The sequence below is a fragment of the Peromyscus leucopus genome, chromosome 10 (genome assembly GCF_004664715.2).
Source record: "Peromyscus leucopus breed LL Stock chromosome 10, UCI_PerLeu_2.1, whole genome shotgun sequence".
NCBI lineage: Eukaryota > Metazoa > Chordata > Mammalia > Rodentia > Cricetidae > Peromyscus > Peromyscus leucopus.
The window spans coordinates 3,078,388-3,091,512 of record NC_051071.1 but is presented as its reverse complement, the minus strand read 5'-3'; the positions used below and the strand labels follow the sequence as shown (position 1 = coordinate 3,091,512).

Genomic DNA, 13,125 nt, shown 5'->3' with positions numbered 1-13,125 from the left:
TTCAAAACTGAGTAAGGCTCATTTCTATGTCCACAAAAGGCACTCAACTGTAGGAATGATCAACATGAAACCAGAGTGCCAAGAACTGCACTGACTGGTGCTGATGTGAAGTGGACAGCAGAGCTCCAAGAGGAGCATGGTCAGCACATGCGGGATGGGGTGCTGGCCAGGGCAGGTGGAACAGAAGGCGTGCCGACAAGGACGGAGACAAAGACCAGACATGATTCCTCACGCTGTGGGTGATTGTTTGAGTGAACATATAGTATCTACTTCACACCCAGGCACACGTGAGTGAAGATGGGAAAGGAGCAGGAAGGCTGGCCCTGTGCAAACGAGGCACCTGGTTCTAGAGAGGGGCAGTGTTGGGGTCCTGGAAAAGTCCCACAAAAGACCACCATTCATGCATGCAATCAACAAGAGCATTTATTATCTGGAGAAAGATTCCAGTGTACTGGGCTGCCTTCCCACACAAAGACAAAATGGTGAAAATGCTGGGAGGAGCTCACAGGCTCCTTTTAAGCACAGCCAAGGGGAGTTCCTAGAGCATTAGGTCATTTTAGATAGGACTGGCTTAAGCAAGTGGCAATCATATTACTATGTTCTAATTGGCTAGGGCTAATTAGGGGCTGGTCAGGGCTACAGTTTCCATTTTGGGGCAGGCCTGGCTTCATCTTTATTTGGTTACCTGCTGACTGTGGTTCAGGCCTCCTTGTCCTTGTTGTTGGGGATGCTGGAGATTGATTAATCGCCCTTTGTGGCTTTTTCAGAAACTGCTTGCTCAAGTCTCAGGAAACTGAAATTGAGACCTGATCTCTGAGAGAAGATGGAGTAGCCTGTTATGGCGCCTCCTCGGTCTTCTCAGCAACACGTGTGTCTATACACTGATGTGTCTGGCACATGGCGGCACCATTCCTCCTGAGATAGTGTTACAGTAAGCACTTATTTAAAACTCAAACACAGACACTCCACCCTCCACTCCCAGGGCTGCCTTCACCAGCAGGATGGTCAGTGGAGGACTGTAAACAGAGCCATTTGCACATGGTCTGTTTCTCCATAGCACACTGCCTCAAGACTGAAGAATCCTGACCTCAGGTGCTCTAATCCCCGTTGAGGGGCCGCTGCCACTGTCCAAGAAAATTTGAAAGGCTAGGTGCAGGCAGTGTCTATGGGGTGTAAAGGTGAAAGATCTAAGAGACACCGACAGGCAACATGGACTGCCTGGGCATGGAGGCAAAGGAAAAGCCTAGAATGCGGGTCTGTGTACACAAACACACATCACACCCAGGACAGAAGGCCCAGGCTGGAGGGAAGGAGCTTTTGGTACTGAGCCAAAGGTGTCAGGCCAAATAGAGGGCTTTACAAGTGGGAAGCTGGAACACTTACAAGAGGGCTCCCTACTCCGCTGCTCCACTGTGTTTTAAAAGCACGAGATACACAGTGTGCATTTGAAACAGAGCAAGCTAAAGTTATCAGGCCACAGTGAAGTTACAATAGCAAAATCATTACTATTCTGAAAAGGTTAAACGTCTTGTAAACAATTCCAAGCTATTCTCATGGGACATGCATATATAAACATCAAGTTTTATTTCCTTGATTATGAGGAGAAATAACTGTGTTACAGATCTCAATATAGCTAAGTAGTAGATTCAATTAGAGGAGACTATGTTAGGTATGAATTTGAATTGGTCAATTTACTTCAGGAGATGGGGGGAGTAAAAAATACCAATTTATTTGCTGGTTCAGAAATTTAAAGGAATATGTTTCTCCTTCTGACTTGGTTGGTGGCACATTAAGAAATGACAAGTTCAGGGTCAAAACACCACTGACTACAATTTTATATAGAAACAGCCATGCCCTGAGGGTAAAGAAGAGGCAGAAAATAGCAAATGCTTTACTGTGCCAGGTGCTGAAGGATATGGCAACAGTTTAGGAATATAGCCTTGTTTTTGCTGGAAATGTTAGAGTCACAGCAACTTTATAGTGTACACTGGGCATATAATATGCATGGTCAATACACATTATGAAGTTAAATTGTTAATGCCTGGGCTACACACAGGAGCTGAATGCAGACCTTGCTTTCAATACATTATCAAATAGGTGACATCGACAGGCCTATGCATATAGACGGGTTATATCATACAGCACAGGCTAATGGTCAGCAATACTTTCATGAACTGACATTGACCAGTGTGCTAATCTAGGGAGCTACATACATTTACCTACTTAATTCTCAAAACTGCCAGGTAGGTGCTACTATATTCCCATTTTACAAATGAACCAACCGAGGCACAGAAAGCTATTTAACTTGCTAAGGTTGCACAACTAGTTATTAACAGAGATGGGGTTTGACCAAGGCAGCCTGCTCTGGAGTCACACTTCATCAACCTCTTTATAATGCTTCTGTGGAACCAGGTCCCATGGAGGCCACCCATGGCTCAGTCTCACTATGCAGCTGAGGAAGACCTAGGAATTCTGAACCTCCTGGTTCTACTTCCCAAGTGCTGGGATTACACTTGTGTGTCACCAGGGGCAATGAGGCAGGAGATTTTGGACCAGGATGCTTGTTTCCTATACTTGTGTGTCACCAGGGGCAATGAGGCAGGAGATTTTGGACAAGGATGCTTGTTTCCTATATTGGTGTGTGTTTGGGGATGGTGGTGGATAGGGAGGGAGGAACCCACAAACTGATCCTTGAAAGACAGGCATGGCTGAGGGAGGTAAGAGTAACAATGAAGGCAGAAGAGAAGGGTGAGGACTTCAAGCTGGCTGGAACAGAGGGCAGGTGGGAATGCTGTCGTTAGTGGCCTTCAGAGCTAGTCAGGGACTCTGCAGACAATGAAAAGACTGGGTGTACAAGGAGAAATGACGGGACAACACGTTACATGGAACAGTGGTAGAAGGTCAGGCCTGGGGCTACTGACCTCCAGCTAAGAATCTTGCCTTATTTGTCTCCATGTTTATCTGTTTGCATCCTTTGTTTGCTTGTTTGTTAATCAGTGCTGGGGCTGAACCCAGGGCATCATACATGATAGCAAGTGTATGCCCAGCCTCTCTCTGTTTCCTAGCATGTATAAAGGGTAGGGGCATGATAAATTTTTTGCTGAACTTTATTTTCAGAATGGAGCTGCTGGGTTTGGTGGAGTACCCCCTGGAATCCCAGGACTGGGGAGGGGAGATAAGAGGACTGAGAGCTCAAGGTTAGCCTGGGCTACATAGAAACCCCCCACGCCTGTTGTAACAAGGCAAACATAATGGAGGGAGGAGAATGGCAGAGTTTGGGTGATGGCAGGAGGTTCAAAAAGGAAGAAGCAGGGATGTAGAACTGCCTGGAACTGGACCTGTGTGTTCAAGAAGAAACAGAACACAGAAGGAAAGAAGGAAGCTAAACTGGGAACTGAGGGCAAGCAACTTCAGCAGAAAAGAAGTAATGCTCTGGAGACAGAATGCCCCACGACCAACACAGTGCTCTGAAGGACGGCCCAGGGCAAAGGCTCTTCTCTATGTGGTTAAGATCTTGAGGAATGATGGATGGTCTCTGAAGTGCTACAACTTAGTGAAAGGAGAGTCAGTGAACTTGGAACAAAGACATCTGATGAGCCATTCAACAGCCCCACTCAGATGTTTACTCTGCACTGCACATATATATGTCTAACACTGAGTTCCTGACCTCTCTCTTCAAACATGCTCTCCAGCAGCTTTCCCTAGGATGTGCTGGTAATGATTCCATCCCTTCCTGCTGCTCAGGCCCCAAACAGACATCATCCCTAGCTCCCCTTTGCCTCGGTTTGTATAGATCTATCTACATATCCTGTTGGCTCTACCTTCAAAACATTCCCTAGAATCTATCTACCAACATCTCCCAGTCTGCAACAGAAGCTGACTCCAGGGTCTGCTGCTTCTGCCCAGCCCTTCCTCGTCTGCTTAGAACACCAGCCACATGGGTGCTCTTACATATTTGGATCCCGTGAAGCCCTCTGCACAGGCCCTTCCAAAGCTCCTCAGAGCAAAGGCTGTTAGGATAGACAAAGCCATTCTTGAAGAACTCTCTTGGCTCATCTCACACACCTCAGCCCTTGGCTTGGGCTCATTAGCCTTCTGCTTTTCCAGCTCCCACGTGTGTTGCACACGGACCTTAGAAGCCCTGGCTCTCCTTCTGGAATGTTCCAGGGTCTGAATAAGTGACTCCATACTTCCAGTTACTTCTCCTACTCTGCAGTCTGAATGGCTCTTCTGGAAGCACCAAGGTGAAAGAGGTCAAAGGCTTCCGAGTTAGAAAGATGCTGGCTTCTGAACAAATACCTGCCACCCGGGTGGACCTAGACAGCACTGGTTCCAAAGGCATTGGACTAACATCCTCTGGCTCCATAGTCCCAGTTAATGGAGCCCAGCTGAGTGAGAGTGAAAGTCTAAAGGCTAATCTGAGAACACTGATTACTCGGGGAGGAGGGGAGTCCTCAGATACATTATACAGACCCACTTGACCTTGGATACTGGAAACTGATGGAGCTGTAACTCTTTTAGTAGCAACAACAGAACCAACAAAGTTGTTCTCCCAAGTGGCATTGTTTTGTTGCCAGGGTATCATGGAAAAGGTACAGAATGGAGAAATTATTTTAATTAAGGTCATTCTAAGATCCAGCCAGAGGCTGCCTAGGCTGCATGCTGTTCTGCTCTAGTAAAATGTCATTATTAAAAAAATTAAATGGGTCAATAAAGTCTGAGCTCTACATTCTGGAAAAAATTATAGCTTCCTAATTATGTCAAACTAACAAAGCCTCATGGTCTGAAGGCAATATTTCTACCCATGCTCTTTCAATTCTGTGATTACACTGCTTATAAAATGTTCCTAGGAGCAGGCCAAGGCCAGCACACTGTTCTGGGAGGGGGGCTGTAAAGCTGGTGGCTGGCAGTACTCTACAGTCTTAGGGAAAGAGAACTTGGTGGGGTGGATGAGGGAGGCTGGTCTCCATCTTCAGGGAGAGCACAGTCTGGGGACACTAGTCCTTTGTCCTGGCACTTCTGTGTGCATCAGTTTCCCCAGAGTGAACCTAGGCTTCCCCTCTTCAGCCTCCCCAGAGAGGAGCAGGAATCTCCCTGATGAGTACTCTGGCCAAAGGAACTGGGTATGTACCTAGCCCACTCCCCATTTCACCCTCATCTCCAGACTGGCCTGCCCACAGACAGCAGAGGTTCCCTCTGTTCCACTCTCTCCTAGCAAAGGCACCTGGCCCTGCTAGCTGGGAGCCAGGGACTATGACTGCTCAGCGGCACTAACCTGACTGAGTCTAACTGAGGACCAGAATATCACAAACAGGCTCACCTACTGTTTCAAGTTCTGCCTGTTGGCCTAGTTTATCCCCATCCAGGCTTTATTTGATGGTCAAGGCATCATGGGTCATCAGAGTTAACTCACTCATCACTCACCAAGGGACCCTTGTGTGCCAGGAATTCACACATTTAATCCTCATAAGACCATGGTTCATGTTGCATCAGAAAGAAAAGAAGCACAAAGAAGTGATGTGAATTGTACATATGGACTGATACCCAGCCAAACTGGACAGAAGTATGTCTGGTCCCAAAGCCCATGCTCTTTCAAAGGCAGGAGACAAGGGTGGGCTAGAACTGGAGTGTAAGGGCTAGCAGAGAAGACTAAATTTCTACAAAATGCTGGGCTGCTATAGAGTAAAGAAGCCTCAGGGACATAGTTCTATGTGTGCTCAAAGGGGCTGAGGATGTCCCCAGGGTCCTGGTCATCAGCCCCAGCATTTGCTACCACAGTGGCTGGGAAGAGACAGGCTTGGGGCTGCAGTGGGCTGAACTGAGATGCCAGTCAGCTGTGCAGTCTGGGGGCCCCGGGAACTTGCTCTGTCCCTCCTCCCATTACAATCATCTTCAGATTCTACTACAACGCTACCATTCTCCCAACAGCACTGAAACTGGAATTTCACATCATTTCAAATGTGGCAAAAAGTTATCTTCTTTTATCTCACCCTCAGCCATTTACACACATGAAACTGACCTTAGGTAACAGCCTGTATTGAAACAGGCAGTGGGCAGAACCTAGCCTGGAGATTAGATGGGTTTCGGAGGCTCTTACAGTGCTGGGGTGGCCTGAGCCAGACCACCTCCATAGCCCTCACCATCTATGTGGCCAGATGCTTTTCCAAGGCAATGGGAGTGTTAACAAGGGGCCTTTAACTTTTAATGTGGATGAAACCCCAGGATAAATCGTCTTTGTAACAAAGTAGCTTCGAACTGGACCTCTTGACCCTTTCTCTTCTTCTCTTTTCCTCACTCAAAATCTTGCATCTTTTATCAGCCAGAATTTTCTCATGTTTGCAGTTACATTCAACATTGTTACTCAAGCCTCAGCACAATGCTCTTCCTAGTTTTGGCTGTTATGGGAAATTGGCTTAGTCTGGGTATAGAAGCATTCTGCTATTCTTGTACTGTGCCACTTGATGGGGTGGCTCCTTTAGTCTTTTCCTGTTGCTGGACAAAAGCAACTTAAGAGTGAAAGGCTTTTCCAGCCCAGTGTTCAGGGTATGGTCCATCTCAGAAGGCATGCCAAGGCGGCAAAAGCTGGAATCCGATGATCACACTGATCACACTGCATTCACAACCAGGAAGCACAGAGCAATGAAAGCTGGTGCTCAGCTTGCTGTTTGAAAGAGTTCACAGTCCCCACCCAGGGGAGGGGTCCTGCCGACAGCTCAGGTTAATCTTCCCACATCGGTGAAGCTGACCTAGATAATTCCCACGGGTACTCAGAGGCTTATCTCCTGGGTGACTCGGAGTCCGGTCAAGTCAGTTGACAACACTATCACAGAGCTCCACACGTGTCTAGCAAGCCTGGAAGCCTCAGGAATGGTCAGTATCCCTGTGTGAGTGCCATTGGCAGGGCCAAAGACTTTCAAGAAAGGTCTATACAATTGTACCTGTAGCCTCAGCTGTCAGAGACAAGGAAAAGGGCGGGAAATTGCTAGGCTCCAACCATTTCTATTTCCTCAAATCACTGCAGCTTCTAGTTAGCAACCTATTGACTTAGTATCTGATACAGGGACACACCTTCAGAAATAAAATTTACACTGCCATCTAGTGTTCAGAGCCAGCTAACAGAGGGCTTTATGACGCAGTACAACGCAGCAGGATTACAAACATCTCAGGGTATTCTGAGACACTAAAATGAAATCTGTTTAAAAGCATAAAATTGCTTGTTAGGTTTGGGGGCTACTCGCAGTCACCTCGGATATGAGGTTCTCTGCTACACGGTTCACAACAGGACAGGCACTATTCCCAGGCGCAGTGAATACAGCAGGTGTATTCACTGGACCCACCGATTCCCTCCCTCCTTTCCGGCATTTGGGTAACTCCTTTTCCTTCAGACCTCAGCTCAGGTGTCTCTTCTTCAAAGATGTCTTCCCTGACAAGGCCAGGGTCTCCCAAACCCCGAGCTCTGCTTCTGTGGTGCCTCTCCTGTTTACAGTGCTGCCTGCTTGTGTGACAAGGAGCAGAATGGCTGTCTCTTGCCTGGCATGGAGTGGAGTGTGGCACGCGGTGGGCACTCAGTAAAGATGAACAGGGGAATTCAGGACTAAATGAGACAAAAATGACATTCGTACTTCGGAGTGCCCTTACAGACGGACAAAGGACAACTGAGTGTGTGGGGAGATAGAGGACTGCTGTCTGTCTGACGGAGCAAGTCTTTCTACTGCCAACTCCCAAACAATGGCACGCAGACTTCTTACTCACTGTGAAAGCTTGGCCTTGGCTTAGGATTCTTTCTACTGAGCTCTTATAACTTAAATTAACCAATTTCTATTAACCTACAGCTGCCATGTGGCTCATGGCTTTTACCTCTCTTCCTGCATGTCCTGCTTCCTCTGAGTCTAGCTGGCAACTCTACTTCTCTTCTTCCCCAAGTCCTTTCTGTCCCCAGAAGTCCGCCTAACCTCTTCCTGTCTAGCTATTGGCCATTCAGCTCTTTATTAAACCAATCACAGTGACACATCTTCACACAGTGTAAAGGAATATTCTGCAACAGTCGGACTACAAAGTGGTCCTCTAAAGGCCTGTGTTGGAGGCCTGGTACCCCCAGCTGGTTAGTACGGAACCATGACTGGATGTCAGTCCACAAACAGCATCAAGGAGCTATCAGCAAGTGGGGCCTGTCTGGAGGAAGCATATCCGTAGACATGTCTTTGAAGGGTGGCAACTATCCCATTTCTCTCAGTTCTTGGCTGCTGAGAAGTGAGCAACTTTGCCCTGCCAAAGTCTCTGTCATGACTTCCATGACTTTCTGCCTTACCAGGTCCACAGTAATAAAGCAAACTGACCATGAGCAGAAACCTGAAATCAGGAAACAAAATAAACCATCTCTACGTTTAGGTTGCTCTCTCAGGTATTTGTCACAGGGATGAAAGTCTGACCAACACAATAATTAGGGTATGTTTCAAATGCAAAGACAAATAAGACAAAAGAGCCAAGAAAACCCCCAAAGTTCTATGGTGGAAGAAATAAGAGAATAAACACGTGTTTCGTGTACTAGAAGGTAGGCACATGGGTGTGCTCTGTGTGACTCCATTAACACAGTTTGAGAGAAGCCTTTGTTTTTGATGATGAGCACACATCAGAAAGTAAACCCGGGAGAACAGAGAGGGCAATGGAGCTCGCTCTCCGTGCAGGGTTCCAGCACAGCAAATGGTGAGGATGGTAGGCACGCACCAGTGGTCTGAAAACACAGCCCAATCCAGCCCTCGGGTCTGCTTCTGTGCAACCTGGGGGCTAAGAAGTCCTTCTGCTTTTGTTTTTCAAAGGTAATAAACAAACAATAACACACGTGACAGAAAGCATGCATGGCCCAAAGTCTGAGGTGCTAACCCTCTTTCCAGCAAGTTAGCAGACCCTGATGTTTGGCAGTGAAATGAAACAGTGTGGCTTAGGGAGGAAGCAAGGAGTGTGTGTGTGTGTGTGTGTGTGTGTGTGTGAGAGAGAGAGAGAGAGAGAGAGAGAGAGAGAGAGAGAGAGAGAGAGAGAGAGAGAGAGAGAGAAGAAGAGGGCCAAGTCATCAAAACCAATGGGAAGCATGTATGTAGCTGGCTTTCAGAAGCACTGGGGTTGGGAGTACAGGGCCCAGTGGGATTTTTGCCCTCTCTGCGGAGAATGAAAAGGAGGAGAAAAGAGCAAGGCAGGAGGGACACAATCCTGCCGGGGAGTTCAGGCTTCAGAGAGGAGTCTACAAGGAGGAGCCTCAAGAGGCCTGTCCTAACCACACTACGGAAAAACCGGCAAACATCCCCAGCACTCCCACCCCATGGCTTGCTCTGTCCTTACATGTCACATCAATTCTGTGCCAGCCCTCTAGCATGCAGGCTGTAAAAAGGAGGGATAGCTTCTGCCTTACTCTCTGATGTTCTCTACGCCTCGAAAATTGCAGAAGGCCCCGGGCAGGTGTTCACAGATCCATGTATGTGTGGACAGTGAGCAGGTCAGGCTGGGAAAGCCCCTTCAGGGTCAATGCCAGCTGCCCTGTGGCTGGGGAAGGCTGTGCTGTGCACTGCAGGATGATCGGCATGCCTTTGCCCCACCTGCCAGACACGCCTGTAGCACTCCTCTCACTGTTGTGACAAAATCTTTTAAGATGGTGCCAAAACACCCGTGGATGAGAACCAGCGGCTAGCCTTGTGCCTTGGGGATATGAGGGAATCATTTGTGTATTATCTGACAAATACTGATTGAGTGCAAAGTATAGCTGAAGCATTATAGGAATTTGAATGAGAAATTAAGGTGTTTGACCTCACAAAATTTACAAACTAGTGACAAAAACCTACTAACTGATTAAATAATTACACACTGTGATTCATGTTTAAAGAAAATACACAAGTTGGAGAAATCAACACTAAGAGGAGAGATCTGTCAGGGGTGGTGGTAGAAAGGGCCTCTTAGAAGACAGTTTAATTAAGGCCTCGGCATGCACGGGCTCTCTTCTGTCCTCCATACACTACAGAGTACACAAGCTGAGGGCTGCAGCTGGAAGGGGGATGTGTGGGATAGGAAGCACCTCATCTGGGCACGCCCTGTAGCTGGAAAGAGCCTGGAGCCTTCCAGGAAGGCTGGCAAGGCTGGGGCACTGTGGCAGAAGGGGTCTAGGAGCTTGATTTAAGAGGAGAAGGTGAGCCAATAGCAATGCGGTGGATCTACTCAGGCGGTGATGAAAGCAAACGGCTACTGATAGAAATGACGTGACCATAAGTACACGAGGGGCTGAGTGAAGCCCTCCTGAGATACGCTATCAGAACAAAGGCCAAGCCAGAGAGGTTTGTTTCTGTCTCTAGGGAGTGTCAAAAGAAGGAGGTTGCCATTAGGAAGAGAACTGGCAAGAAAAGCATGACCCAGTGACAGACACAGGGTGAGGGCTGGAAACAGGCTCACAAGAATGCCACCAAACCAGAGAAGTAAAGTCACAGACAGAGATGGCAGAAACATAGGTCAAAATAACTTAGGAGAGCCTTAAAAATCTTGTTCCTCTCCAGGTTCAGGGGACATGGACATGTGTTCTCACGTTTGTGCACAGCACTATCCACAGTCAGGTGACTAGTGTCATCCATTAGTAGAAGATGGACAGAGAGACACACAGACTGGAAGAGTCTGCTGCTGACAAGGGGCCACCAGTGACTCAGCACAAACCCACCACGGCGGTTCTGCTTCACTCTGCAGATATTCACCACCACACACACACACACACACACACACACACACACACACACACACACTCACACCCCGCCCCATAACCTGGCTGAAGCCAGGGGAAGTGTCCGTCAACTCGTCAGAAGCTGGGGTCATCTGGGAAGAGGGAATGTAACTGAGACGATGCCTCCATCAGACTGTCTGTAGTGGAGGGCATTTTCCTCAGTAATCACTGATGTGGTGTCACCCCTGGCAGGTGGTCCAGGGTGTATATGCAAGAAGGATGAGCAAGCCATGAGAAGCAAGCCAGTAAGCGGTGTTCTTCTACAGCCTGTGTATCAGTTCCTGCCTCCCTCAATCACAGACCTTGAATGGAAGTAGAAAATGAAGTAACCCCTTTCCTCCCATGGAGTTACCACTGTAATAGACACTACAGCTGTGAATTAGTAAAAAGTGAGGATGAAAAAGAGCGGAATGCACAACAGAAAGGAACGTAGCCACTCAAGTCTTTAAAGAAGAACCCACTTACCTGTAAGCATTAATATACTCCTTCCTGTGTTCCAGGAGAAAATCTCTCAGCTTCCCAATGTGAGAAATCTACAATGGAAAAGACAGTACACGTTATATGGACAGGCATACACTGAGTGGGCACACTTTCCCACACAGTAGAGCATAGCCCCAGGGAGACTCTGAACTTCGAATTCCAAAACTTGTTTCTAATTTTGCTGGGAGGGGTGTGTGCTAAAACAAGGTCTAGCTATACAGCTCAGGATAGCCTTGAACTAGTGGTCTTCCTGCCTCCATACTCAGAATACTGGAATGACAGGCATGAGCCACCATAACCAACTCACAACTTTGGTTTTAGGATCGCACAGCCACTACCATGCTAACTCTACCACGCTAACTCTGCCACGCTAACTCTGCCACGCTAACTCTACCACGCTAACTCTACCACGCTAACTCTGCCACGCTAACTCTGCCACGCTAACTCTACCACGCTAACTCTACCACACTAACTCTGCCACGCTAACCCGGCCATACTAACTCTGCCACACTAACTCTCATGGAGTGGCGGGGGAGGGTCTCTTACAAGCGCTTGCTTCTTCTTCTAACTGTAGTGACTTCTAACTGATGTTAGGCACAGGTGATGCCTAAGGAAAGTACAGACTATACCAGACAGTGTACCTCATGAGCTCAATAAGGGGCAATTCTTTGAGTATATTGTATCTATATTCACTGACAGTCATTTCTTTTCTCAGGTGTTGTAGGGGATAGATCCTGAGGCCAAAGCTGCAGGTATATAAACAGAACTTGTGGGAGCAACATAGTTAGAGATGATTTGGACAATTATTTAAACCTACATGGATCCCCACCCTCTTTGTGGGTGCTCCCACAGATGAGCAAGAAGCAAAGGATTGTGAAATTCTTACTTTGATAGGGCTGACTTCAGGTTTAATAACAAGTCTACTCTGGGGCTGCTGGTGTAGCTTAGGCACAGGAGCCCTTGTCTGGGATCCTCCAGGCCCTGGTTCCATCTCCAGTCCTAGAAACTAAACCAACCCTGCTCTAGAACACCTATATGTCAGTGGGGAGTTAGCAATCCAAACTCAGGTCACAGTCTTGGGAACAAGTGTTCTGAGAGGGAGAGAATGATTAGCCAGCAGTGGCCTGTTTCTGTCCCGTGACTACTGCTCACTCAGGCCTCCATTCTTGCCTTTGCAAGACGGATCTGCTGAACTTTCAGTTCTCCACACATTTTCTGTAGACCAACTCAGGCTAATTTTCACTTGGCTGTGCATTTAAAAGGACCTCTGCACACCTCCCATGTGGCATGCTGTAAATGCTGACTTAGCTGTTACACGCATGCTTCTCTTTTTAGTTCACCAGGAACTGCCCAGGAGGCCTTCACAGTGCTCCTCACAAATATATGCACAGGAAGCATTGAAGATGATCAGCATCCTTACACATACCAGGTCTGTCTGGAGATGTGGGACAGAGGTTAGTCCAGCTTCCCACAGGGTCCTGACTAGAAGTACTAATGCAGTTCAGAAAGGTACTCTAGGGCACTTAAAAAGCACAGAGAAAAAAATCCAAGTGTGATTAGGATGTCCATTTGTTTAACAGACACTGACTGAGTCTGTCCAATCCGGGCAGTAACACCCACTTTCAAACATATTCTCTCCTCTTTCCAAGGGCCCTGCTGTGTTCACTGACCACCACTGTTCCCATAACCAGTTGGGAATATGAACCTTGTAGAGACTATGTTTCAGGTCACACACTCAGTATACAGAACTCAGGTTCAAGCTCAGGTCTGAGTCCATACCCAGCATGGTTCCTAGTTACCACAGCTGACTTCCTCATGTTCTTCCTATTTCCTATCTACCCTGCATCCGGAAATCCCACTGTTAAGTCAGGTGGGGAAAAGATTATAAAATGTAC

The 13,125-nt window shown here is 47.6% G+C and overlaps 1 protein-coding gene across 3 annotated transcripts in view; it reads right to left on the bottom strand.

Moving 5' to 3' along the window:
* The window catches only part of Stx18 (syntaxin 18), a 98,783-nt gene that overhangs the window by 29,732 nt on the left and 55,926 nt on the right, over positions 1-13,125 (bottom strand). For all 3 annotated transcript variants that reach the window (XM_028882362.2, XM_037208893.1, XM_037208894.1), the window contains exon 2: positions 11,216-11,283. In XM_028882362.2, coding sequence (XP_028738195.1) covers positions 11,216-11,283 — 68 coding nt within the window. The remainder of the gene's footprint in view (positions 1-11,215; positions 11,284-13,125) is intronic.